This window comes from Pinus tabuliformis, chromosome 2_1, assembly GCF_031772625.1.
Source record: "Pinus tabuliformis cultivar Carrire ecotype Pingquan chromosome 2_1, CPIR1, whole genome shotgun sequence".
Classification (NCBI taxonomy): domain Eukaryota; kingdom Viridiplantae; phylum Streptophyta; class Pinopsida; order Pinales; family Pinaceae; genus Pinus; species Pinus tabuliformis.
The window spans coordinates 545,911,494-545,938,617 of record NC_142299.1 but is presented as its reverse complement, the minus strand read 5'-3'; the positions used below and the strand labels follow the sequence as shown (position 1 = coordinate 545,938,617).

The window sequence follows — 27,124 nt, the reverse complement described above, 5'->3', positions numbered from 1 at the left end:
TGATTCCTACAGCATTAATTTTAATAAGGCCGGTGCAAGAATAAATGAGAGAAGTGCACCCATTATTAACATGGATGAAGCGATTAAGGTTGTTGAAAACAAGATCATGGAGAGTGGAAATACTCCAGCTCACTATTATTTTAATAGGTATATGGAAGAAAAAAGCAGCATAGTAGGTATGAATAAAAAAACTAATGCGGATTGTAATATTAAAAAGGATAGTGCTTCAAGTGATAATCAATCTGAGGCAGGATCTAAATTTTCAGGCAATGGCAAACCTATTATTACTAACCCCAATGTTCCAAATAAACATGATAAGAGGGTTGTTAATCTCTCATCCATGATGCTCACTTCTGAAGAAATCAATATCCTGAGCAAAGGTTTGGGATTTGCGGTCGCTCCTAAGAACATTCCATTCGAAAGCATCATTTGCAACATTGAGTATGGGACTCAAGGCCTTTCATCAAACAATAAAGAGATATTAAGACAAGAATGCTCCCTAGCTATGTTGAAATCCAAACGTCCAAAGAGTAATCTGAATAAAGAGGGGCGAGAGGCTCTTAGATCTCTCTGAAATAATGATAAGATAGTGGTTCTTAAAGCTGATAAAGGAGGAGCCATTGTTGTGTTAAATAAGGAAGATTACATTCATAAAATGAATGAGTATTTAAATTGTGGGAGTTATAGAAGAGTCAACTCCAACCCTATTCCCAAGGTGATGAAACAAGTCAGGAAAGCCATCATGGAAACCAGCGTGGATGATAAAATAAAAAAGAAGTTGATTCCCTCCTGTGAGGTTATTCCTAGAATCTATGGATTACCAAAAATCCATAAGGAAGGGGTCCCTCTTAGACCAATTGTTAACACCATTGGTTCCCCTACCTACGAATTAGCTAAGTATGTAGCTAAGCTCCTAAAACCTCTGGTTGGTAACACAGACTCTTTTATAAAAGACTCAAATGATTTTGTAAAACTCTTTAAGAATAAAAGGGTGGATAAAGACAATATTCTAGTAAGTTTTGATGTGGTTTCTTTGTTTACAAATATTCCTCTAGATGAAGTTGTTCATGTTATAAAGATGGCCACCGATCCTGAGACAGCTAAGCTTGCAGAGATTTGTTTACGGTCCACTTTTTTCAGTTTTCAAGATCACTATTATGAGAAAATATCTGGTGTCGCCATGGGCTCCCCTCTCTCACCTATTGTTGCCAACTTATACATGGAGTACTTTGAAAGAAAATCCCTTGACTCATAGCCTTTGAAGCCAGCTTTGTGGAAAATATTTGTCGATGACACTAACCTGAATTGGACTCATGGTAAGGCGGAGCTGGAGAAGTTTTTCAGTCATCTTAACTCTATATCTTCTGAGATCAAATTTACTATGGAGCTTGAAGAGAACGATAATATCCCCTTTGTAGATGTTCTAATTAGTAGAAAAGAGGATGGTACTTTGGGACACCAGGTCTACAGAAAGAAAACTCATACTGATAGCTATCTTCACGCTGACTCTTACCATCATCCTTCCCAAAAATCTGGCGTCTTAAACACTCTAGCTGTTAGGGCTTTCAGGATTTCTGACCCGGATCACCTAAAAGAAGAGATTGAGCACTTAACCTCTGTCTTCAAAAACCTTGGATACAAAGAATGGAGTATCAAGAAGGCTATAAGAAGAGCTCAGGATAAGGCCCTCTCCAAGCATCCTCCTGAAGACAAGAAAGAAGATTCTGGGAAGGTCTACCTTCCATTCATCCAAGGGATTACAGATAAGATTGCAAAAAATTTAAGGAAGAAGAACATAAACACTCAATTTACAACATGTGGAACTATAAGGCAGATGATGAGGTCAGTAAAGGATAACATCGATCCTCAACAACTCAAGGGTGTGTATAAGATTCACTGCTCTTGTGGTAAGAGTTATATTGGGGAAACAGGTCGATCTCTGAAAATAAGACTAAAGGAGCACGTGGCTGATATAAAGAATGAGACATCCTGTACATCGGCGCTTGTGGAAAACTCGTCCAAAACCAAACATCATGTGTGTGTGGAGGACGCTAAAGTGATTGCAAGAGAGGATAATTATCACAAAAGAAAAATCACAGAGGCCATCAAAATTATGAAATTTCCTCAAAACCTCAACAGGGACAATGCGAGTGAAATTAGTGGAAACTGGCTTCCCCTGATCAAACAAATAAACCCCTCGAGGGCTTTGGAAGCATAGTATCAGTGTCTCTTAATAAAAATAAAATTTAATTAGATAAATTTAATTAGAATTTAATTAGATTAATTAAATCAAAATTAATTAATTAAATTAAAATTTTATTATTTAATTAATTATATTAATTTAATAAAAATTGTAATTAATTCTAAATAAGAATTAAATAAAATTTCTCAAATAATTAATAATAATAAAATAAAATAAAAATAAAATAAAATAAAATTAATTAATTAATTAATTAATCAATCACTTAATTAATTAATTAATTAATCAATTAATTAATTAATTAATTAATCAATTAATTAATTAGGCAATGAAGGCTTAATAGGTTAAAATGGTAAATATAAAAAATTAATTAAAAATAATTATGGTTATAATTAAATTAAATAAAGTTAATTAATCAATAAAATTAATTAATCAATAAATTTAATTAATTAATTAATTAAATAAAAATAAAATTAATTAATCAATAAGATTAATTAATCAATAAATTTAATTTAATTAATTAACTAAATAAAAATTAATTAATCAATAATATTAATTAATCAATACATTTAATTTAATTAACTAATCGAATAAAAATAATAGGAAGAATTATTAATCAATTATTTAATTAATCTAAATAGATCAATTAAATCAAAATTAATTAATTTAGTTATACTATTCTAATTAAAATAAGAATTAAATAAAATTAGCCAATTAATTAAAAGAATTAATAATAACCAAGGATTAACATTGGATTAATAAATAATTAAAATTAATCTAATTAAATTAAAGTAATTAATTAACTAATTAATTAAAATGGTAAATAACAATAAATTAAATTAATTAATCAATTAAATTCAAATTAATTAATTAAATGAAAATAAAAACAATAAGTAAGAATTATATTAATTAATTAATTAATCAAATAAAATTAAATAAAATTAAAATTTGTTAAATTAATAAAAACAGTTGGAAGGAAATGAAAAATTAAACTTATTCATGAATCAGATATATCAATTAAAATAATTTAGGTTCTACGTAAATAATTAATTTGGAAATAATAATAATATAAATAAATAAAAATAAATGAGAAAAAAATTATGCTTCTTAAAAATTAGGGTTCTAGGTTTATTTATACCTAGGTCATTATAGCTCTTCTCTCAATAAGTTTTCATTCATATTCTTTCTGATTTAGTCGTGATGATGGACCCCCTTTGGGGTTTGAAACGTCGACGGAATGAACATGAAACTGTGGATAATGTGGATCATACCACTGCAAAAAACTACCACAGAAACTTAAAATCTAAATAAACGAATTTTTTTAATTAAAACGTGTAACATAAATTTCCTAAACACCTTTTCAAAGAGGTAATATATAACTTCTCCGGTGAATCATGATAACTCGACGTACCTGGTTGATCCGGCGAGTAGTCATATGCTTATCTCAAAAATTAAGCCATGCATGTCTAAATATGAATATTGGAATGTGCATACTTTATTTGTCCATGAGCATTTCTAAATCATGATTACGCTGCTAAATAACGTGTGTTTAGTTTCCCATGGTTTTAATCACTATGTTGCACTTTATCGATCTATCTTAAACCATGTTTACCTAAAAAGCTTTACTCTGTGTACCATGAACCATTAGTCTGATTCCGATTCAGTTAACTCGCGGTTATGCATGACGTTAATAAAATCAATGTAACGGCCCCGCGTAGACCTGTTATAAGCGTGATTTAAGTTTATTAATTATTAATATTCGTTTCTATGTGGTCGCCGCAGCCACTCTGGAAGCTGCACGAACGCGTTGTCCATTCGGTTAACGATGTCAAATTAGCGCACCTCCGATCAAACACACCTTCCTCGTCAGTCTTCTCTATTGGATAAGGAGAGACCATGCAGGCACACCGGCCGTTTGGAAACCGTGCACGCGTGAACGCTGTTTCCACGCGGTATACCGTGTTTAATATTCAACTCTGGCTATATATATACCGGACTAATTCCCTACCATTCATTCATGTAATCTAATCTGCTCAGGAATTTGAGTATTGTCAGCGGGTAAAAGTCATTGTCTGCATTTCCTTACATTGCATTGGGATCTACAGATTTGATTATTGTAAGGGTATATAAGTGGTTTTCGAATTTCCTTTCAAACCGTTGTAATTGAAATCAATTTCGGAAAGCATGTCTGAGAATAAACACCATCACTTCCACCATCACAAGAACCAGAACGCCAACTCGGAGGCGACGCCGTACGAGAAAGCGATGAAGGAGGAGAAGCACCATAAGCGAATGGAGCATTTAGGTGAACTGGGAGCAGTCGCTGCTGGAACGTTTGCACTGGTACTATATATATATCTCTCTTATTCTGTAATTTTTAGTAAGTTGATAAACTAAATCAGGTTTATAGAGTTTACCTATACAATTATAGGATTACTAATTCTCTCATTGGGTATGCAGTACGAGAAACATAAAGCAAAGAAGGATCCAGAGAACGCGCACAGGCACAAGATTGAGGAGGAGATTGCAGCAACAGCTGCAGTGGGAGCTGGGGGCTATGCCTTCCACGAGCATCACAAAAAGAAGGCAGCCAAAAAGGAAGTGAAAGATCATCATTTCTAGCCACCTGCGCCCCGTACCTATGCTTTAAAACAGTTTTCATTCTTTCGCTGAAAAAGTCATCCGTCATGTTGACACTGGCTTCAGCTTCATTCGTTCATTGTATCTCTTTATGATCCTAACAAGCATTTTAACGTAAATACTTAATAGTATTGTGATGCTGTTATTGTTATTAATATTTGTATGGTGATTCTCAGTCCACCAACACCTCTATTCCAATTCCATACCTCCAAAATTCCGAAATCAATCAATTCCATACCTCCAAAATTGTCATACCTTAAAAAGACAAATTTTCATACCTTAAAAGACTGATTTAACATATTAGTCAACCTAATTATACCATTGGGAATGAAAGATACTTCTTAATATCTTCCGAGTTGGGAAAAATTGTTTTTGTTTTATCTAAATGCATTTATAATTAAAAATGGATTGTGTCTTTTATAATTGACTATACATGTATGTTGATGAAATTACATTCCATTACATTCAAAAAAATATTTTATAAAAAGTATATATCTTCCAAATTTTATTTTGCAAATGCCGTTATAAAATGTTTGGTTATTTATCAAATGCCTAGATGTTCATTCACATTCCCCACTTTCCCATGACAAGTGGCTTAGCCCTTAGGAATGTGGACTACTAAAATGCCCTCTCATTCTCGTTCTCCTCCACTCTTGGAATAAAAAAATCCAAAAAATCTATACCCCATTTATGGCCCATCATCAGAGCCCTTAATTCACTATTGTATTTCAACTTCAATTCTCCCTTTAGATGTTTAGCTTCTTGGAGTTAGATTTGGGATTTGGGTAGAGAATATTAGGTTTTTTAGCCTAGGTAATTTTAGCATTTATGGCGAGGGTTTGAGAAGAGCTTTTGCTTGGGACTGAGAGTGGTGGAACTTCTGCTAAGTGGTGGAACTTTCGGTAAGATCCAGTGGTACCAATGGAATGATTATGTTGACAACAATGAAATGATTCTCGCAAATTTTTGGATTTTATAACAACAATGGAATGATTTTAGATTGTGCTATTGGTAAGGTTTTGTGTCATTCTTCATTTATTTTTTTTAACAATTATAATATTCCTGGTAAGGTTTTGTGTCATTGTTAATTTTTTTTAATAATTGTGCCAATTTTCTTTAACTTAGGAAATGATGTTTTTTTTAGAAATTGTCTCTCCATTCTAATCCATCACATGTATTTGCTTCATTTTAAATAATGTGTTAGCCTAAGAGCCTCAGCTTGTAGAATAATTTGATTTTTGATGTTGCACATAAAATAAGTTGTGAAATATAATTGGCTTGCAAATCACCCACAATAGGAAATAGGGAATTACATCAACCTCGACATGACTAGAAGCAAGGAATTACATCAACTTATTTGGATAAGACAATAAGTATAATTAATACTCCAATAAACTCACTAACCACTTATCACTTAATCAAAAAAATAAACCTTGATCACTCATCCAAGAAGCTTGCTTTTTGCCATCACTAGAGCTCAAGACTACAAATATCTAGATGCGTACAATGTAGCTAGAAATAAATGAAGAATTGGAGCCAGTGCCTTTGTAATCATATTCCATAACTAATAACTTATTTGATAATCGTATGTGGTTATGGATTGACTATACTCTTGATAAGAAATAACTAATGTTGAAGCTTGCTTATGGATTTAACATGGGTTGTTGAATTGATTGACAATATTCTTGATATGTAATAATTAATGTTGAAGCTTACTTCTAGATTTAACAAGGGTTGTTGAATTTCACTATTGCAACTTCTTTTTTGTGAAATTTAATTTCTTCATTTTGTCTTTTCAAAATCAATACACACGTAAATCTCGCAGAAAAAAACTTATTAAAGAAACACAATTCATAGAGATTTAGATTTCAATACAAGTACAATTTATAAACATATAATTTTTTTTAATATGTTTGATAAATTTATATTGGAAAAAATAAATAATTATAATTATAATTTAAATATTAAATATATATAAATTTTCATGTTAAGAAATTTGTAAATTAATTATATTTTAAATAATATATATAATTTAAATATGTTATAAAAAATTAAATGAGATATTTTTTAATATTAATATTAAAATTGTCAGATTTAGTAACCTTTCCTTTAAATTATATATAAGTGTTATTTTTTTATATCTAATTACATTATAACCAATTGTTTATGCTACCATGATTGCGAAATAAAAGCACTTGAGTAACTCGCACGTTCTAACCTTTATTTTTACTTTATTTCATCAATTTGCTTCCTTTCTTTTGTCTCTTTCACTCATTTTTTTTTACTTTATTTCATCAATTTGCTTCCTTTCTTTTGTCTCTTTGACTCATTTTTCCGTAGTTGTATTCAACCTTTTTTACTCCAACCTTTCCTTATCAAACGTATTCGATTCGCATCTTTCTCTACTAGGGTTAGTGGTTAGGCATGGGCATGGATAAACGCAATAAAAATAATTAAATGTGATTGTGATTAAATGTGGTTATTTGTTGGCCGCCTTATGAGGTTTCGTTGTTGAAGAAATGCGGAGAAAAGCTACCATTAGGGTTTTCCTTGCATTAAGGTTTTAAGTGGTTAAATGCGGTTATTTGGTGGCTTCTTTATGTGGTTTGTTGTTGAAGAAGTGGAAATAATAAGAGGGTTTTCTTGCATCAAGGTTTAGGTCTTAATGCTAAATGGTGAAATATTAAGATTTTATTTGATGTATTATTTATTTTAGGTTTAAAATAATGGTTAATATTAAAATAAATTTGATATTATATTATTCTTGTATTATTAATTTTTACTTTAATATTATAAAATTATTTTCAATATTTAGTTATATTATTAATAATATTAATAATGTTTTTGATATTAATATTAATATTATTATTGTTCATAAGTCTGATTGGGTGCTATGTTAACGTATTCTTTGATGTGAAGTTAATAGTTTAATTCCCTGTCTCGATTAGGATGATATATTGGACATGATGAAGATGTAGTCCTGCTAAGCTTACAAAAAGAAATGTCAATAATATCATTAATAATAATATTTGTAATTCCTTGATTGGGATTCTATTTTGGCATAGAAATATAGTCCTCCATCAAAAATGTGATCGATGTCTTCCAGGTTCGCAAAGACAATAGTGAAGAACCCTTTGGCCCCCAGGTGTAACCTGACATCTCCCTTAGGCTTCCATTGTTCCTTGATCCAGAAACAGAGGACTTTTTTCGTAGGCCAAAAGCCCATGAACTTACAGATCACTACATGTATTGACATATGGTCTCTATAAGCTTGCATTTCAGGGTCGGTGATAACAACCCGCAGAATCTCTGTCTTTTTGGGATTGCAGAGCCCCAGGTCCTCCTGTTTTCTTGTCTTTGTGGCAGATCCCTTTAGATTTGGGCCATGCTAGGGCAGGGCCTCAGTTCCCATAGTTTTTTTGTTTTTCCTTCTGTTCGTTGTGGTTCCTTCTCGGGACTGGGGTTCTTGTTGTCTTTTCCTTCCAGAATCTTAATTCCATTTGTCTATTTTTGACTTTTGGTTTCCTTGGTTTGCCCATCGGCCTTTTTCTTCTTGCTTAGCTCATATTTTCCTACATTTTTAGATCCAGAGATCTGCACCTCTTGTCCCTGTGTGCCTTGTTTGTTGGGCCAAGGCAAGCCCACGCCTCCGAAGCTCTGAGAACAGGGCACTGCCCTCCGCCAGAGTTTGTGACAATATTCAGATTGTAGACCGAACCCCTCTCTGAACCTTCCTCTCCCGAATTCACAACTTTGTCTATTATTATATAAAAACATTATAATAATTTTCAAAATTTCTTCTCTATTTAATTATTAATTATAAGAAAAATAAATAATGATAGACCCTCTATTGGAAATTCACACGTTAATCCCTTTCAGAATTATAGATTCCAATTATATGATTGGTATTGAAAGGCATTGACATATTCTCGTAATGTCCTATAGATGGATTGAGGGATTTTCAAACAATAACTTCTTTTTATATCTAAATGTTATGCTCAAGCAATGTTTAAACTAAAAATTAACTAAGTATAATCTAGATTAATGAAAATTAGATTTACATACATTGAAAAAATACCTTGTAAAAGGTACATATCTTTGTAACCTGACTTTGGAAAGGTTCCCATGGTTATGAAATTTTTGGCCATTTATCAAATGCCAATAAGGTCATGCACATTCCTCATTTCCCCATGGTAGTTCATTCACACTCTTCATTGTAGTGTGTCGTAGAGTGACTACCTAGGGTTCCACCTTTGTTAGTATCCTTGATGAAAGAAAAGATTTTCTTTATTCATCCACCATAATCTTTTGTTGCATTTATGTATTTAAGATGGTAATTTTTTAATAAAGGGTATTGTTTACTATACTATATTTTTATAAAGACTTACCATGATTAACAATTAATGAGAATTATCAAAAACCTATTCTCATTTACCTCTACTCATCTTGGCGTCATGGTTAGTAGTGTGGTTCCTGGACTTCCAAATCACACTCATATTAGCATTCACATCCAATGGTGGCAAAAACAAATCCAAAAAAATTGAAAATCGATTCATTCCCCTTCATCGAAGCCTTGAAGCCATTACTCTATTTTAAATTAAATTCCTCTTTCACATATTCAGGTTCTTGGAGCATGATTTTAGATTTGGGTGGAGAGAATTAAGGTTTCTAGCATTGGAAACTCTAGCATTTATGGCTAGGGCTTGAGCAGTGGAGCAGTTGGTTAAATTCTCCTTGGGACTAAGAAATTAAACTTTTGCTTTACACTGAGTGGTGAAGTGCCAATGCTAGGATCTAGTGAAAACAATGGAATGATTTTGGTAAATTTTGGGATTCTGTCACAACAATTTAATGATTTCAGATTCTTCTATTAGTAAGTTTTTTTGTCATTCTTTTATTAAATTCTCGTTAACAATTGTGCCCTTCTTTTAACTTAGGCAAGGGTCTTTTTCTATAAATTATCTGATCCAGGTGGATATTGGTGGCCACCTGCCAGGTCCACCTGGACCCCCACCATTGTCTTTCTCAGCATTTTCAGTTTCCTTAATTGTAGCACAGTTTACTATTTTTAGCAGTTTTTCGGGTCCTGAACTTCCGGAGCCGTTTTGAGGCCCTAAACGACGTTTTTTTGGAATTCTGGGGCGACCGAGCCCTATGTTTCCTCCCAAAGTGGTAGTACTCGGATAGATCTTTCTAACGAGCTATCGTACGCGTCAAACGGAGATCGTATGCCAAAGTTACGACCCCGGGAAATTGATGTACCAATTTACCCAAACGGGGCCCACAATTTGGCGTTTCATCTTCTAGGGTTAGGTTTCGGTATGTGAAGGGTTTTCCATTGTTTCTCAACAATAAATAGGCCTTCGAGCCTCATTGTAATACAGTTCAGAACAGTTCAGAGGCATGTAGCCATCACATCTCTTCTCAGAGATAAGCTACCATCGCCCTAGCTAGTTTATTGCCATTTCTGTTTGTAAGCATATGTCAGTATTTTCCATTAATGAAATGAAGTATTATTTCCGCTGCATCTTTGTGTATATGGTTATCTCTGTAATTTGTTACGTTCCTGCTTAAATCTGGATCAGTGGTATTAGAGCGGTCTGCTTTTTCTCTGTTTTTCTTTGCATGTCCCCAACAAGGTCGGGATATAAGGTGTTAGGGCTTGAACTGGTTGAACCTTTGCAAGACCAGCCTCGCAAATCCCGACGGCCTCCCATGGCGGACGAGAAGAAAGACGAGGAGGCAGGAGATCCCATCAAAATCTTGCTCGAAGAAGCACTCGAGCGACAACGGAACGCGATGATGGACAGCTTTGCGCAGATCCTTCAGCGGCTACCCAGAAGCGGCGCATCGGCTTCCAGCAGCTCCTCTGGAAACGCCACACCCTTTAAGGTACAAGTTAATTTTGAAATCCCCATATTCGAGGGTCAGATAGACGCCGATGCCGTAGATAAATGGTTAAATCTGCTAGAGGGTTATTTTTCTGTTCATGAATTTTCGAGTCGGGAAAAGATTGTTTTTGCTCTTCTCAAAGCAGCCCCCCACGTCAAGGACTGGTGGGAAACCTACTGCGAGCAGAAGGATGAAAGTACTGGCTCACTATTTTCAGCCGCACCCACCTGGGATTCGTTCCGGGATGCCATCAAGGAGTAGTACTACCCTGTCGGAAGCTATGAGGATGAATACATAAAGTGGACCACGCTGCGGCAGGGAAGGGACCAAGATGTGCCGGAGTTCACCAATCTTTTCCATACCCTTCGCACAAAGTTGGGTATCAAGGATTCGGAGCAACATTTGATACTCAAATACCGTGGCTGCCTGCACAAGTACATCCAGGAAGAAATACAGTTCCTAAACATCCCCTCGCTCGGCGCAGCATACCGGTATGCCGTCAAAGTCGAGCAGAAGTTTAAACAAAAGAAGCGAGACTTTGGATCTGCGAATCCAAAGTAGGGGAAAGGTGCCCCTAAACCACAGAACAAAGGAAAAAGCCAAGGCGGGACAGCCCAAGACAACCAGCTGAAGCTGCAAGCAAAGAGCAACGCCGCGAAGCCGAGAAAGGACACTGGAAAATGGTGCGAGTTCCATAAGAGCTCCACTCACAACACAAGTGAGTGTCGGGCCAAACAGTCACTGGTGGCTGAGCTAAAGGTTTCAGAATCATATGCATGTTCCGACTCTGAGTCAGAACCCGATAAGGGGTATGAAAAAGGGAAGCAGATCATTGATGCGGATCCCAGCGCCACTGTTGCTACCGCAAAGATCCAGAAAAATGAACCCGAAGATCCAGAGGAGGAGGAGCGTCTCTTCCACTCCCAGATGTGGGTCAAGGGCTCCCCGATACAGTTCATTGTTGATAGCGGGAGTCAAAAGAACCTCATTTCGGCAGAGGTCGTGAAGCGGTTGGGCTTACCGACCACAGCACATCCACAACCATACACCATTGGGTGGCTTTACCAAGGGCGAGATCTTCGCGTGAGCCAGCAGTGTCGCCTTCCATACAACATCAAGCCCTTCACGGATGAGGTATTGTGTGACATTGCTCCCCTTGAAGTTTGTGATGTATTACTAGGACAACCATACTTGTGGAAGCGACATGCTGTGTATGAATCAAGGCCCCGTGCTGTTATTATTACATTGGGAAATAAGTTGTTCAGGATACCAGAGGTACCACCACCTGCCGCCATCTCTTTGATTACTGCAAAACAATGCAGTAAGATCATTTCGAAAACCAGGAAATTTGTTTTCCTGATGATACACCCTCAAGGGAAGAAGAAGACAGTGGCCGCGGCCTCCAAACGAGGTCCCTCTGCACGGCAGCTACAAATGGACAAGATTGTGGAGGAGTACAAAGACATCTTCACCTCCCCGGCAGGGGTTCCTCTGCACTGTCAAGTCAAGTACTCCATTGATCTGACCCCAGGTGCGCCGCTACCCAATGGACCAATTTATCGGTGCTCCGTTCTGGAGAACAATGAAATCAAGAGGCAGATTCAGGAGCTCCTACAGAAAGGTCAAATCCGTCCGATTTCTTCGCCCTGTGGGAGCCCGATAGTGTTGGTACAGAAGAAGGATGGGACGTGGAGACTCTGTATTGACTATCGGGCGCTGAACAAGATCACTGTCCGTAATAGGTACCCGATCCCGCGGATTGATGACCTCCTAGACCAACTAAAGGGGGCGAAATATTTCAGCAAGATCGATCTGAAGTCAGGATATCACCAGGTACCAATTGAACCCTCAGATGTGTGGAAGACTGCCTTCAAATCCAAGGAGGGCCTCTTCGAATGGTTGGTCATGCCTTTCGGATTGACGAATGCTCCTGCAACCTTTATGAGGCTAATGGATGACATCTTGCGGCCATTCACCAACTCCTTTGTAGTAGTATACTTGGATGACATTCTGATCTTCAGCCAGAGTTGGGAAGAGCACCTCCACCACATCCGACAGGTTCTCCAAACACTGCGGCAACACAAGCTATGTGCCAATTTGGAGAAATGCACTTTTGGCATGACCGAGGTCTAGTATCTGGGATACATCATTGATGAACAGGGGGTGCATGTCGATCCAGCCAAGGTCCAATTCATTCGGGATTGGCCCTCTGCAACCACTCTAACAGAGCTCCGCAGCTTTCTAGGTCTTGCCAACTTCTACCGCAGGTTTGTGTTGGGATTTTCTCATATTTCTTGGCCCTTGAGTCAAGTCACCAAGGGCGGGGCGAAAGAAAAATTCTTTTGGTCTGAATCTCAACAGAAGGCATTCAGGGAGTTGAAGGATCGCCTCTGCACGACACCAGTGCTCACGTTACAAGATTTACAACAACCATTTGAGGTTGAGACAGATGCCTCTGACTATGCTATTGGGGCAGTCCTTACTCAACATGGACATCCAGTGGCATATCACAGTGAAACACTTTCAGACACAGTCCGGAAGTACCCCACTTATGATAAAGAGATGTATTCCATTGTACAGGCCTGCCGACAATGGAAGCATTACATTTTGGGGAAGGAAACGGTCATCCACACAGACCACCGACCTCTGCAATTCATACAGACCCAAGGGAAATTGCAGAATGATCGCCATCAGAAGTGGTCTACATACCTGCAACAGTTTCACTTGAATATCAAGTATAAAAAGGGCAGCACCAATAATGTTGCAGATTGCCTCAGTCGACCACCGATCATGGCGCTAACCACCGTGCTCAACTCTTGCGGGCACGAGACTTCTGATTGGCCACTTCTCTACAAAAGCGACCCAGAATTCGGCCACACATACCAGACACTCTTGGAGGGTCGGCAGGTTGCAGATTTTCACCTCCAGGATGCCCTATTATGCCACCTCGGTCACCTTTGTGTTCCTTCAAGCGAGCGTGCCAAGATGATTTGGGAAGCACACTACAGTCGGGCTGCTGGGCATTTCGGGGTCGAGAAAACAGTGGCAGTACTGCAAAACTATTTCTATTGGCCGAATCTTCGACAGGATGTTGGGAAGTACATCCGATCATGTACTGCCTGTGCCATTGCCAAACCGACCATTAAGAAGCAAGGCCTTTATACCCCGTTGCCTAACCCTAGTCGACCTTGGGAATCCATCTCCATGGATTACATGTCAGGCCTTCCTTCCACTAAGCATGGAAATGACTGTGTTTTTGTGGTCGTCGACAGGTTCTCAAAGATGGCCATTATGATGGCCTGCAAGAAGAATATCACAGCAGAAGCCACTGCTAAACTCTTCTTTGAACGAGTGTGGGTGCACTTTGGGATCCCACAGTCTATCATCTCAGATCGGGACAGTCGGTTTCTCAGCACATTTTGGTCCAGTCTCTGGTCAATGCTGGACACCAAACTCACGAAGTCCACAGCCTTCCATCCTCAAACTGATGGCCAGACAGAGGTTGTCAACAGGATGATTGTGCACATTCTGCGCATGTATAACTCAAAGCATCCACGCACATGGGACGAGAGCCTCCCCTATGTTCAGCACAGCTACAACCGAGCTCTTCACAGCTCCACTGGCCATAGCCCTTTTCAGGTGGGTTTAGGATTCCAGCCACTATGCCCCATTGATGTGGCCATGCCACTTGCAGCTACTCACATGAATTCAGCTCATGTCCAGTCCGAAACAGATAAGGCCACCAGCTTCATTGAGCGCATCCAACATATTCGCCAGCAGGTCCATGACATTCTTGAGAAATCAAATGCCAAGTACAAGCAGCGACATGATCAACACCGGGTGCCACACAAGTTTGAGGTGGGCGACAAAGTCTGGTTGCATTTGCAAAAGGAACGCCTTACTTGAGCCTATCGGAAATTGAGACCACTTCGATATGGTCCTTACACCATTACTAAGGCTATGGGAGACAATGCATTTGAGCTCAGCATTCCCCCATTCCTTGGCCTGCACCCAGTGTTCAATGTGGACCGCCTTCGGCCATACTTTCCACCATTGCTAGACACATCCGACATTGCAGAACAGCTCAAACCCACAGAATTAAATCCAGATTGCATGGAACAAGCTGCAACTGATCGGATCATGGACACACAGATCAAGAACACTCGCCAACAGCATATCCAACTGTATCGAGTTGTCAAAGCAGGCCAACTCCTTCAGCAGGGCAAGTGGCTCACCAGGGAACAAGTTCAGCAGAGGTTTCCTCATCTCATGGAGGAGCTCAACGCAATGGGGACCATTGCTTCCTAAGGGGGGAGGAATGATCCAGGTGGATATTGGTGGCCACCTGCCAGGTCCACCTGGACCCCCACCATTGTCTTTCTCAGCATTTTCAGTTTCCTTAATTGTAGCACAGTTTACTATTTTTAGCAGTTTTTCGGGTCCTGAACTTACGGAGCCGTTTTGAGGCCCTAAATGACGTTTTTTTGGAATTCTGGGGCGACCGAGCCCTATGTTGCCTCCCAAAGTGGTAGTACTCGGATAGATCTTTCTAACGAGCTATCGTACGCGTCAAACGGAGATCGTATGCCAAAGTTACGACCCCGGGAAATTGATGTACCAATTTACCCAAACGGGGCCCACAATTTGGCGTTTCATCTTCTAGGGTTAGGTTTCGGTATGTGAAGGGTTTTCCATTGTTTCTCAACAATAAATAGGCCTTCGAGCCTCATTGTAATACAGTTCAGAACAGTTCAGAGGCATGTAGCCATCACATCTCTTCTCAGAGATAAGCTACCATCGCCCTAACTAGTTTATTGCCATTTCTGTTTGTAAGCATATGTCAGTATTTTCCATTAATGAAATGAAGTATTATTTCCGCTGCATCTTTGTGTATATGGTTATCTCTGTAATTTGTTGCGTTCCTGCTTAAATCTGGATCATTATCTCTCCATTCTAATCCATACTATGGATTTGTTTCATTTTATATAATGTGTTACATCATAGATGTGAGAATTAGATTCTATAATAATTTGATTTTTGTGGTTCCAAATAATATGTATTATGAAATCTCTCATGATTGGAAGGAGGGAATTGCATCAACGTCTTTGGACGTGACTGAAAGCAAGGAATTAGATCAACTTATTTTGAAATGACAATAAGTATAATCAATAAACCAAAGTATCTCGCAAAGCACTTATCACTTAATGAAAAAAATAAAACCAAACATCAATGTTTTTGGCTCATCCAAAAATCATGCTTTTTTACATCACCAAAGTTCATGACTTCATATACCAAGATGAATACAACTTAGCGAGCAATACATGTAGAATTTGTTCACGATAACCGTCTTTGAGGTTATCCCTTTGTAAACATATTATATAGCTAAATTTATAATTATATGTGGTTACTTGATCGACTATATTCTTGAACCTTCCATGTGTATTTAAACATTGACTATTGAATTTCACCATTAGAACCTCTTTTTCATAAATTGAATATATCCACTCTCTCAACCATGTTAAGCAATTTAACAATCTATCTATCCATGAGAAAACATATAGCTTATTCTTGTTTCATGTGAAACATATATTTATTTCCAATGGAAACTAACTAAATATTGCATGGAAATATAAACACATTTATTTTCCATGAGATCAAACACATAACATTTATTGTTTCATGCATGAACAAAAACACTTTCCACTTACCAAAATATCTAGCCCAATAACTATACATAATCTTCTCCCAAAAGAAAACTAATACCATAGCTAATCCCTTTAGTGGTGCAAATGCATATTATTCTTCCCAAAATAAGGCTAATACAATCAATATTATGTGATTGCTACTTCCATTTCTCCAGAAATCCAATACCAAAACTATATTTTTCCATGCATGCAAGTGTATATGTTTCTCTAAAGATTATTCCAAAAGAATATTAACACAATAAAGAATATGTTTACCAATTTCAAGGATATAATTCCATAATATATACAAGGACATGTTTTTATTTTCTCTTCTTTTTCAAGAGTTCTAATACAAAAAATACTTCATTGCATACAAATATATATATTTATTTTCCAAGGATTATTATTTTTCCAAAAGTTAGCTAACTCACTAGCTATTATGCATGCAATACAAAATGTTTTCCTATCATTTCACACATTAGACAAATTTGTCATATTTCATCAAGAAATAGCATGAATAAAAAATCATTCTCAAATAACACAACAAATGGTATTTTATGCAAATGTTTTATGTGAACTCTCTCTCAAAAACGTTACTCACATATTCATCTCCAGTAGATCAAATATAGTAGGTATTCTTCATATGCACAACTGGAAATGAAGTTTTGAAAACCAAACATAGTTTTTGCTGGCAATGGGTGCATTAGAAAAACATTCTCTAAGGTTTGACACAGGTGTCATGGTTAGGAATATTCGAAAGAATCTTTCAAGGCCATTTTTCCAGATGTAAATATTACATAATTATTCTATTTTTCCATAAACTTTTGACATCGTTTTCTAGAGGTTGGAAATGAATTTTTCAAATATGAAATAGGTGTCTGGAGAGAATGGTCTCATTTACAAAAATATATTTCGTTTTTTACACACCTATCAAAATTTGGGATATACGAAGACATATTTGAACCCTATTTTCTAATAAATCATGCAGTTCACACAATTATTTATCCATGAAGATATTTTAAGAATTCAATGCACATGAAATATTTTAAGAATTGAATGATAAAAACACTTACTCCTACATGCATGGAATTCCATGGATGTTTTCCCAAGAAACATATCCTCGACTCTTTATCATACAATCTTTTTCAGGGAAATAAATTTGATTCTTATTTCTTCATGCACCATATGCAAATAGAGTAATTTTCAAATAACATAGTTACTTGTCTTTTAATGCATGCTTGGAATCCCATTTTAAAAATTGAATGATAAAAACACTTACTCCTACATGGAAATAGGTAACCCACAAATTCTTCCAATCTAGAAATTTTTCTCAAGCACATATCCTAAATGTGAAGGCTTGCCATGATTTGGTGAAAAAAAAAATTACTAGTTCCCTCTCTTGAACTGTCTCACACCCATTAGACAACTTTTCCCTTACTTTGGGAAACTTGGTAAGTAAAGAAACCACTTAATCTGACTTAGACATTTTGATTCTCCTGATCTTGTCACTCAGTACCAGCTTTCTAGACTCTCTCGAACCTTTATAAAGAATTATTATTGTAGTCCACATTTATTTGGATTTCTTATTCCCAATTAGGTGAGGAATAATGTGGTCTTTGACTCCTTCGAGGATAGTCCTTTCTTCCTCAGCATCAATTTTATTATGCTGAGCCAACTACTGAGGATCTATTGGTGTGGTTGGGATATTATCAACAAAATGCCAAGCCCCTTATTCATGCAACACCACTTCTATCCTTTCATTCCATAGATCAAAGTTAGATGCATCATTAAATTGGTCTTCAAATATGAGACCCTCATATGCCATACTGCCAAATTACATTGTTAAATACAAATCACACTAGTATATTCACTGCACACTACTCAAAACCCTAACAAGTAAATCGATATGATAACTTGCTTCCTCTAAATCGCATAATTTTCTCTTGAAGATAAATTATGTTCATGTTCCTCAATCAAAATCTAAGCTCCCATACCATGTTAGATTTCCTTAAAACTCGATGAACCGATTTGTAATTTTCTAGAGGAAAAACTAAGAGATATAAACTACTGATATTATGGAAACTTAAATCACAAACACACTGATTTTTCTAACATGCATAATGGAAGATAAATCATAAGACAAATGTGACAACACATAACACAAGATATACCCAGGAAACACCAACTATCGGGAGAACCTGCAACGTTTTGTGTATTTTATTATTCTAATAAAATTGTTTCTTTAGATAATTACAACAAGGGAAAAATTTCCAATATGTCACAAGGGAAATACTCATCCACTCTCTAGCTAAGTTGATTCCCTTCCTATGCACTAGATCTGAGAAATTCCTGCACAAACCAACAGTTCGACCAACCTTAGTCATTTCTCTTGGAAAGAAATAAAAGCATAATTTTCAACCATATTCAATCATAGGCATTATATTCAACATTCCAAAGTCAACAAGAGAATAGATATTAATATAGTCATTAAAGTTAATATATATAAACTAAATAACAATTTGTGTTTATGTGATTATAGATAATTGAAAACAATTCTAGACGTCCAAAAGTGTTTTTCTAGCCATGGCATTGGGAATAATTCCCTTGAGTTACTGGTCATAGCTTAAATGAGTGATTTAACAAAGTAGTTAAGCTAGTCTTCGATATTGTATTTAATTTTTTTACACCACGACAATGGAGTGTTTGTGGGCTTTGCATCTTTAGTTTACATATGTACTATATAAGGTCGCATATGTGTAATTACAATTGATTGGAATTTCAAGATAAGGCGTAATTAGACTCGTATTTTTCAAATTGTCATTTTATCATTTAATGTGTATTGAAAATCAATGTACCATAAAATTTCTAGCTTTGATTGTGTGTTAATATTTTTTATTAATTTTATTTAAATTTTGGTAAATAATTATATGAAAATGTAATTTTGAATAATTAAAGAGAAGTTTTCGGAAAAAAATGAAAAATATAAAAGTTAATTATTTAAGTTTTAAAAATCACAAATTTATCTATTATTATATAACAACATTCTAATAATTTTCAAAACTTCTTCTCTATTTAATTATTTATTATAAGAAAAATAAATAATGATAGACCCTCTATTGGAAATTCGCACATTAATCCTTTTCATAATTATAGATTCCAATGATATGATTGGTATTGAAAGATGTTTAGATATTCTCGTAATGTCCTATAGATGGATTGAGGGATTTTCAAAAAATAACTTCCTTGTACATCTAAATATTATGTTTAAGCAATGTTTAAATTAAAAATAAACTAAGCATAATGTAGATTAATGAAAATTAGATTTACATACATTGAAAAAATATCTTGTAAAAGGTACATATCCTTGTAACCTGACTTTGGAAAAGGTGCACATGGTTATGAAATGCTTGGCCATTTATCAAATTCCTATAAGTTCATGCACATTCCTCATTTCCCCATGGTAGTTGATTCACACACTTCACTGTAGTGTGTAGTAGAGTAACTACCTAGTGTTGCACCTTTGTTAGTCTCCTTGATGAAAGAAAATATTTTCTTTATTCATCCACCATAATGTTTTGTTTCATCTATGTATTTAAGATGGTATTCTTTTAATAAAGAGTAGTGTTTACTATACTATATTTTTATAAAGACTTACCATGATTAACATTAATGAGAATTATGAAACACCTATTCTCATTTACCTCTACTTGTCCTAACATCATGGTTAGTAGTGTGGTTCCTGGACTTCCAAAGCACACTCATATTAGCATTCTGATCCATTGGTGGCATAAACAAATCCAAAAAAATTGAAAACACATTCATGCCCCTTCATCGAATCCCTGAATCCATTACTCTGTTTCAAATTCAATTCCTCTTTCACATATTGAGGCTCTTGGAGGATGATTTTAGATTTGAGTGGAGAACATTAAGGTTTCTAACATTGGAAACTCTAGCATTTATGGCTAGGGCTTGAGAAGTGGAGTAGTTGGTTAACTTCTCCTTGGGACTAAGAAATTAAACTTCTCATTTACACTGAGTGGTGAAGCGCCAATGCTAGGATGTAGTGAAAACAATGGAATGATTTTGGTAAATTTTTGGATTTTGTCACAACAATGTAATGATTTCAGATTCTTCTATTAGTAAGTTTTTTTGTCATTCTTTTATTAAATTCTCGTTAACAACTACGCCCTTCTTTTAACATAGGCAAGGGTCTTTTCTATAAATTATCTCTCCATTCTAATCCATACTATGGATTTGTTTCATTTTATATAATGTCTTACATCGGAGATGTGAGAATTAGATTCTATAATAATTTGATTTTTGTGGTTCCAAATAATATGTATTATGAAATCTCTCATGATTGGAAGCAAGGAATTGCATCAACGTCTTTGGACGTGACTGAAATCAAGGAATTAGATCAACTTATTTGGAAATGACAATAAGTATAATCAGTACACCAAAGTATCTCACAGGGCACTTATCACTTAATGAAAAAAATAAAACCAAACATCAATGTTTTTGGCTCATCCAAAAATCATGCCTTTTGACATCACCAAAGTTCATGACTTCATATACCAAGATGAATACAACTTAGCAAGAAATACATGTAGAATTTGTTCACGATAATCATCTTGGAGCTCATCCCTTTGTAACCATATTATATAGCTAAATTTATAATTGTATGTTGTTACTTGATCAACTATATTCTTGAACCTTCCATGTGTATTTAAACATTGACTGTTGAATTTCTCCATTACAACCTCTTTTTTCATAAATTGAATTTATCCACTCCCTCAACCATGTTAAGCAATTTAACAATGTATCTATCCATGAGAAAACATATAGCTTATTCTTGTTTCATGTGAAACATATATTTATTTCCAAAGGAAATTGACTAAATATTGCATGGAAATATAAACACATTTATTTTCCAAGAGTTCAAACACATAATATTTATTGTTTCATGCATGAACAAAAACACTTTCCACTTACCAGAATATATAGCCCAATAACTATACATAATCTTCTCCCGAAAGAAAACTAATACCATAGCTAATCCCTTTAGTGGTGCAAATGCAAATTATTCTTCCCAAAATAAGGCTAATACAATCAATATTATGTGATTGCTACTTCCATTTCGCCAAAAATCCAATACCAAAACTATATTTTTCCATGCAGGCAAGTGTATATGTTTCTCTAAAGATTCATCCAAAAGAATATTAACACAATAAAGAATATGCTTACCAATTTCAAGGATATAATTCCAAAATATATACAAGGACATGTTTTTATTTACTCTTCTTTTTTAAGAGTTCTAACACAAAAAATATTTCTTTACATATATATATATATATATATATATATATATATATATATATATATATATTCATTTTCCAAGGATTATTATTTTTCCAAAAGTTAGCTAACTCACTAGCTATTATGCATGCAATACAAAATGTTTTCCTATCGTTTCACACATCAGACAAATTTGTCATATTTCATCAAGAAATAACATGAATAACAAATCATTCTCAAATAACACAACACATGGTATTTTATGCAAAGGTTTTATGTGAACTCTCTCTCAAAAAAGTTACTCACATATTCATCTCCAGTAGATCAAATATACTAGGTATTATTCATATGCACAATTGGAAATGATGTTTTGAAAACCAAACACAGTTTTTGCTGTTAATGGGTGCATTAGAAAAACCCTCTCTAATATTTTACTCAGGTGTCATGGTTAGGAATATTTGAATGAATCTTTGAATGCCATTTTTCCAGATGTAAATATTACATAATTTTTCTATTTTTCCCATAGACTTTTGACACTATTTTCTAGAGGTTGGAAGTGAATTTTGAATATGAAATAGGTGTCTGGCAAGAAATGTCTCATTTACAAAAACATCTTTTGGTTTTTACGCACCTATCAAAATTTTGGGATATACGAAGACATATTTCAACCCAATTTTCTAATAAACCATGCAATTCACACAATTATTTATCCATGAAAATATTTTAAGAATTCAATGCACATGAAATATTTTAAGAATTGAATGATAAAAACACTTACTCCTACATGCATGGAAGTCCATGGATGTTTTCCCAAGAGAATAATCTTGACTCTTTTTCATATGAATTTTTTTCAAGCAAATAAATTTCATTCTTATTTCTTCATGCACCATATGCAAATAGAGTAATTTTCAAATAACATAGTTACATCTCTTTTATTTCATGCTTGGAATCCCATTATAAGAATTGAATGATAAAAACACTTACTCCTACATGCAAGGAATTCCATGGATGTTTTCCCAAGAAAATAATCCCGACTCTTTATGATATGATTTTTTCAAGTAAATAAATTTGATTCTTATTTCTTCATGCACCATATGCAAACACAGTAATTCTTAAATAACATAGTTACTTGTCTTTTAATGCATGCTTTGAATCCATCCTTATTCTCTCTTGGCTTCATTCTACATTTATTATGTCATTAATTCTCATATTTTCCCATAGGCTTACAATAAGTATAATTGAGAAAACACAATAGCTTTTCTAAATTCTAAAAGAATTCCATAGATCACCGATAAATCACTCCATAAATCAGATTTTTCGTAAATACTAAAATCACTCCATAAATTATCCATAAATCATATTTTTCTAAATTCTAAGATCACTAAACAAATCATCCATAAATATCCCATGCTTTCCTTTTGAAGGTAGATTTGTTTTTTCCTTACGAACAAAATATCACTTATCCATAGTTTTTATAAAACTATTACTCTCTATATCTAAAACTCATAAAATATACCAACTTGAAAATATAATATATTTAGATAGAAGAATCTAAATTATTCTAAATAAAATAATTAAGAATAAATTCTTGTAGCATTCTTATAGTAATGGATTACAAGAATATTTTCATGTAATATCAATATAATAATGTTTAATGTTTAATTATTCAACAACCCTCATTTTACGAGAGTTTTTACTTTGACATACCCTATTAGATGGTTTTACCTGATGTATATATGTAATAAATGAAATAGAGCCAAACATTTGGATTAATTATTGTAAATATTTTGTTAATAAAAGAAATTATTATTTGAGGAAATTATGCACTCAAGAGAGACACTCCAGATAAGATTGTCAATTCTTCATGATTAGAATCTTTAAAGATTCTAGATAATATTAAGCATGGGAGGTAAATTCCCTTAGAAACAGCTTAGTTGGTGAAAAATTCTAAGACTGGTTTCCTTTAAAGTATCATGGGTGAGAAAGGTCGCCTTTAAAAGCAAAAGCCTAGGAAAGACAACATTAAATCTTACGAAAGAGGGACGCCTCAGAATTGGAAACATTATCATGAAGAAGGGAATAAATAACCATTGAGGAGATCAACAAGAGGTTTTATATTCTAGGAGGACCATCAAGCTCGGGGGAGAACTGGAGGTAGTTCGTGGTTGGGAGGATGATGTCTCCTACTGCAGGTTTCTCTGCAGCTGATTTCTTAAAGTCTCTAATTTTGTTTATTATGATTTTAGATATAAATTAAGTGTTGTATATTACTATGTTGTGTATAATTATATATTAATATTTTTAGTTTCAAATGTTGATGATGGATTGAACTTTACTTGTTGTAGATTAACATTTTGTGAATCAATATATGTTAAAGACTGTAGATCGTTTAACTGGTTATTGATTCAAACAAAATACTTTAGATTAAAATGCCGTTGTGATCGTACATCAAGTACTGTAGAACAATGCGACTTCCGCGCCATCACCTCATCTAATCTAATATGCTCAACAATCTAAGTATTACAAGACGTTAAAATTCGATATTTGCATTCGCTACCATCTCGTTGCATTCTAATTCAATTTTGGTTTCTTTATTTTTAAAGGTATAAAAATGATTTTTGGATTTCCTTTAAATTCATTGTAATTGAAATTTTGGAAAGGATGTAAACATGAGCTCAGTCATCACTTCGACCATCCAAGAAGCAAAAGTGTACTTTAGAGGTGACAATATACGAGAAGGCGATGGAAGAGGAGAAGTATCATAAGTGAATTGAGCATTTAGGGGAATTGGGAGGATTTGATGCCAAAATGTTTCCACTGGTGTCCCTTGTTCTTTAATATTAAATTTAATGGTGATGATGTCAAACTTTTTCTAAAACTTAAAATGTATGAATCGATCTATGAAATTTGAATTCTCATAATTTTCACAGAGTTGATAAACAAGGGCAACCAAAAAAATATATTTATTAGAAATATAACCCTATAACTACTATTATTGCAATACTAGTTATGTCATTTTGTATGCAGTAGAAGAAATATAGAGAAAAGAAGGATACAGTGAATTCCCACAGGCACAAGATTGAAGATGAGATTAGCTGGGGGTTTCACCTTCCATGAGAATCAAAAAACAAGGAAACTCGGAAAGAAGTAAAAGATCTTGACGTGTGACCAATAACTATTCTTTCTAAATAGTTTTCCTTCTTTCACCAAAAACATCATCGATCCTCTTGATATTGCATTCAAATTTATTTGTTTGTTGTATCACTTTATCTTCCTCATAAGCATTTTGATGTGAATATTTAATAATATTGCGTTGTTTTTAGTAATCTTTGTATTGAGCATCTTGATTTCACTAGCACCCTGTAAAATTTTAGAATATTTGGATTTAAAATGTAAACTATGGATAAGCTAAATAACATATCAAAATTATGTTTTTGTTCATTGCATGGGAATAATCACATAGTTTAAATCAGTAATTTATCATATTAATTAAGGACATATGTGTGTATATTTTGGAATAAGGTTTCTAGAATTTCAATTTGATTATCAATAATTATTAACAATTTAATTTAATTAGAAATAATTATTAAGTGAATGTTAGAGGCTTAATCTCAATTGAATATTTTAAAATATTTTTAGTGATATCAATAAATCAAAAGTTTAGATTTATCTTCAATGTATTTATTTTCTTTTTTGTTATTTTAATTAAATTAATTAATTAGAAAAAAAATATGAACAAATGCCACATAGTTTATTAAGTATGTCCTATTCATAAGCCATCTTATTTTAACAAAGCCTATTTATATATTAAGAATCTCCATAGTGAAGTGACATTGTGAATATGGATGAGAAGAATGGTGTGACATGGTTTTTTAAATGTATATATTTGGATTTCTTAAATAGAGGCCCAAGTGCTCCAACTCTCTACATTGTTCATCAATGATAAAATCAAAAATGCTTTTAAATATGTCGAATAATGTAAAGGGTAAAATTAAGATGAAGAGGGTAATGGATTCCTTACCGAATTTTGGATCTTTCTAGCAATGTTAAGTCCATATATTACGGTTTTCAATGTTAATAGATAAATGGAGAGAGGGAAAAAGCATAGAAAAAATGAAAAAAAAACTATGCTTAGGGGAATTGTGAGAACAAAATATTGAAGAAAAAGCATTCATAGAGAATTGCTCCTCCTATATGAAGTGAAGAGGATGGTTTCCTCAAAATTCTTCACCGTCAATGACCACCAACCAGAAGACAAGTGTTTCTGGTACACTATGTCATATACATAGGGACAATCGATTACATTGTCATGAGTGATAGAGGGAGAGATGAGTAGGGTTAGTAAAATGCTCAGCTTTGATAAAGTGGTCAGAGCTAACGAGCGAGAATGAACAAGGAGTTACTGAGGGCGGAATATGAGCATAGAATTTGTGTTATGATGCTATGATAAAAAAATCACTTTAAACGATTAAATCTATTGTTAATGGGCTTACACTTTGTGTTAAATAAATAATATCAATTTAGGAGATAATTACATTATCTCGTTAATAAAAAAATATCAATTTAGGAGATAATTAGCTTAGCTTATCCCTTGATCATCCTTTGAAGCACATCCTAAGAGCATAGAAGCTCATATTGGAACTCATATCCCGTAACAACCTTCTATATAAGGCATGTTTTGTGTTTTGCAATTTTATTTCTTACTCATGATTTATTGAAACTTCATCTAGGACCAAAAGACTTTATGTTCTTCCCATAGTAATTTCTAAGACCTTGAAAGCAATCACCAGTATGCAATTATATGAGCAATAATATTTCACTTAAAATATGAATATCTCTTTTAAAAATCCTATAAGATAACTCAAGACTCTACTAATGACTTATAATTCTTGGAAACTTGAGCTCAAGTTTAAGTCTTAAACACCTTTTCAAGGAAACTACTTGTGTATTGGAATGTGCATACTTTATTTGTCCATGCGCATTTCTAGAGCATGATTACGCTGGTAAATAACATGTGTTTACTTTCCCATGGGTTTAATCACTATGTTGCACTTTATCGATCTATGTTAAACCATGTTTACCTAAAAAGCTTTATTTTGTGTACCATGAACCAGTTATTCTAATTCTGATTCAGTTAACTCGCGGTTATGCATGACGTTAATAAAATCAATGTGACGCCCCGCCTAGACCTGTTATAAGAGTGATTTAAATTTATTAGTTATTAATATTCGTTACTTCACAATGTCACATTACTCCATCCAATTAAACGTACCTTCCTCGTCATCATTCACTTTCTGATAAGCACAGGCTATGTGGTCGCCGCAGCCACTCTGGAAACTGCACGAACGCGTTGTCCATTCGGTTAACGATGTCAAATTAGCGCACCTCCGATCAAACACACCTTCCTCGTCGG

At 34.5% G+C, this 27,124-nt stretch overlaps 1 protein-coding gene across 1 annotated transcript; it reads left to right on the top strand.

The window, feature by feature from the left end:
• The first annotated feature begins 4,240 nt into the window (after positions 1-4,240).
• Positions 4,241-4,894, top strand: LOC149201486 (uncharacterized). The gene is made up of 2 exons (XM_089399748.1): positions 4,241-4,543; positions 4,661-4,894. The coding sequence occupies exons 1-2, from the start codon at positions 4,385-4,387 to the stop codon at positions 4,820-4,822; spliced, it is 321 nt and encodes a 106-aa protein (XP_089255874.1). The 5' UTR covers positions 4,241-4,384; the 3' UTR covers positions 4,823-4,894.
• Positions 4,895-27,124: the final 22,230 nt, after the last annotated feature.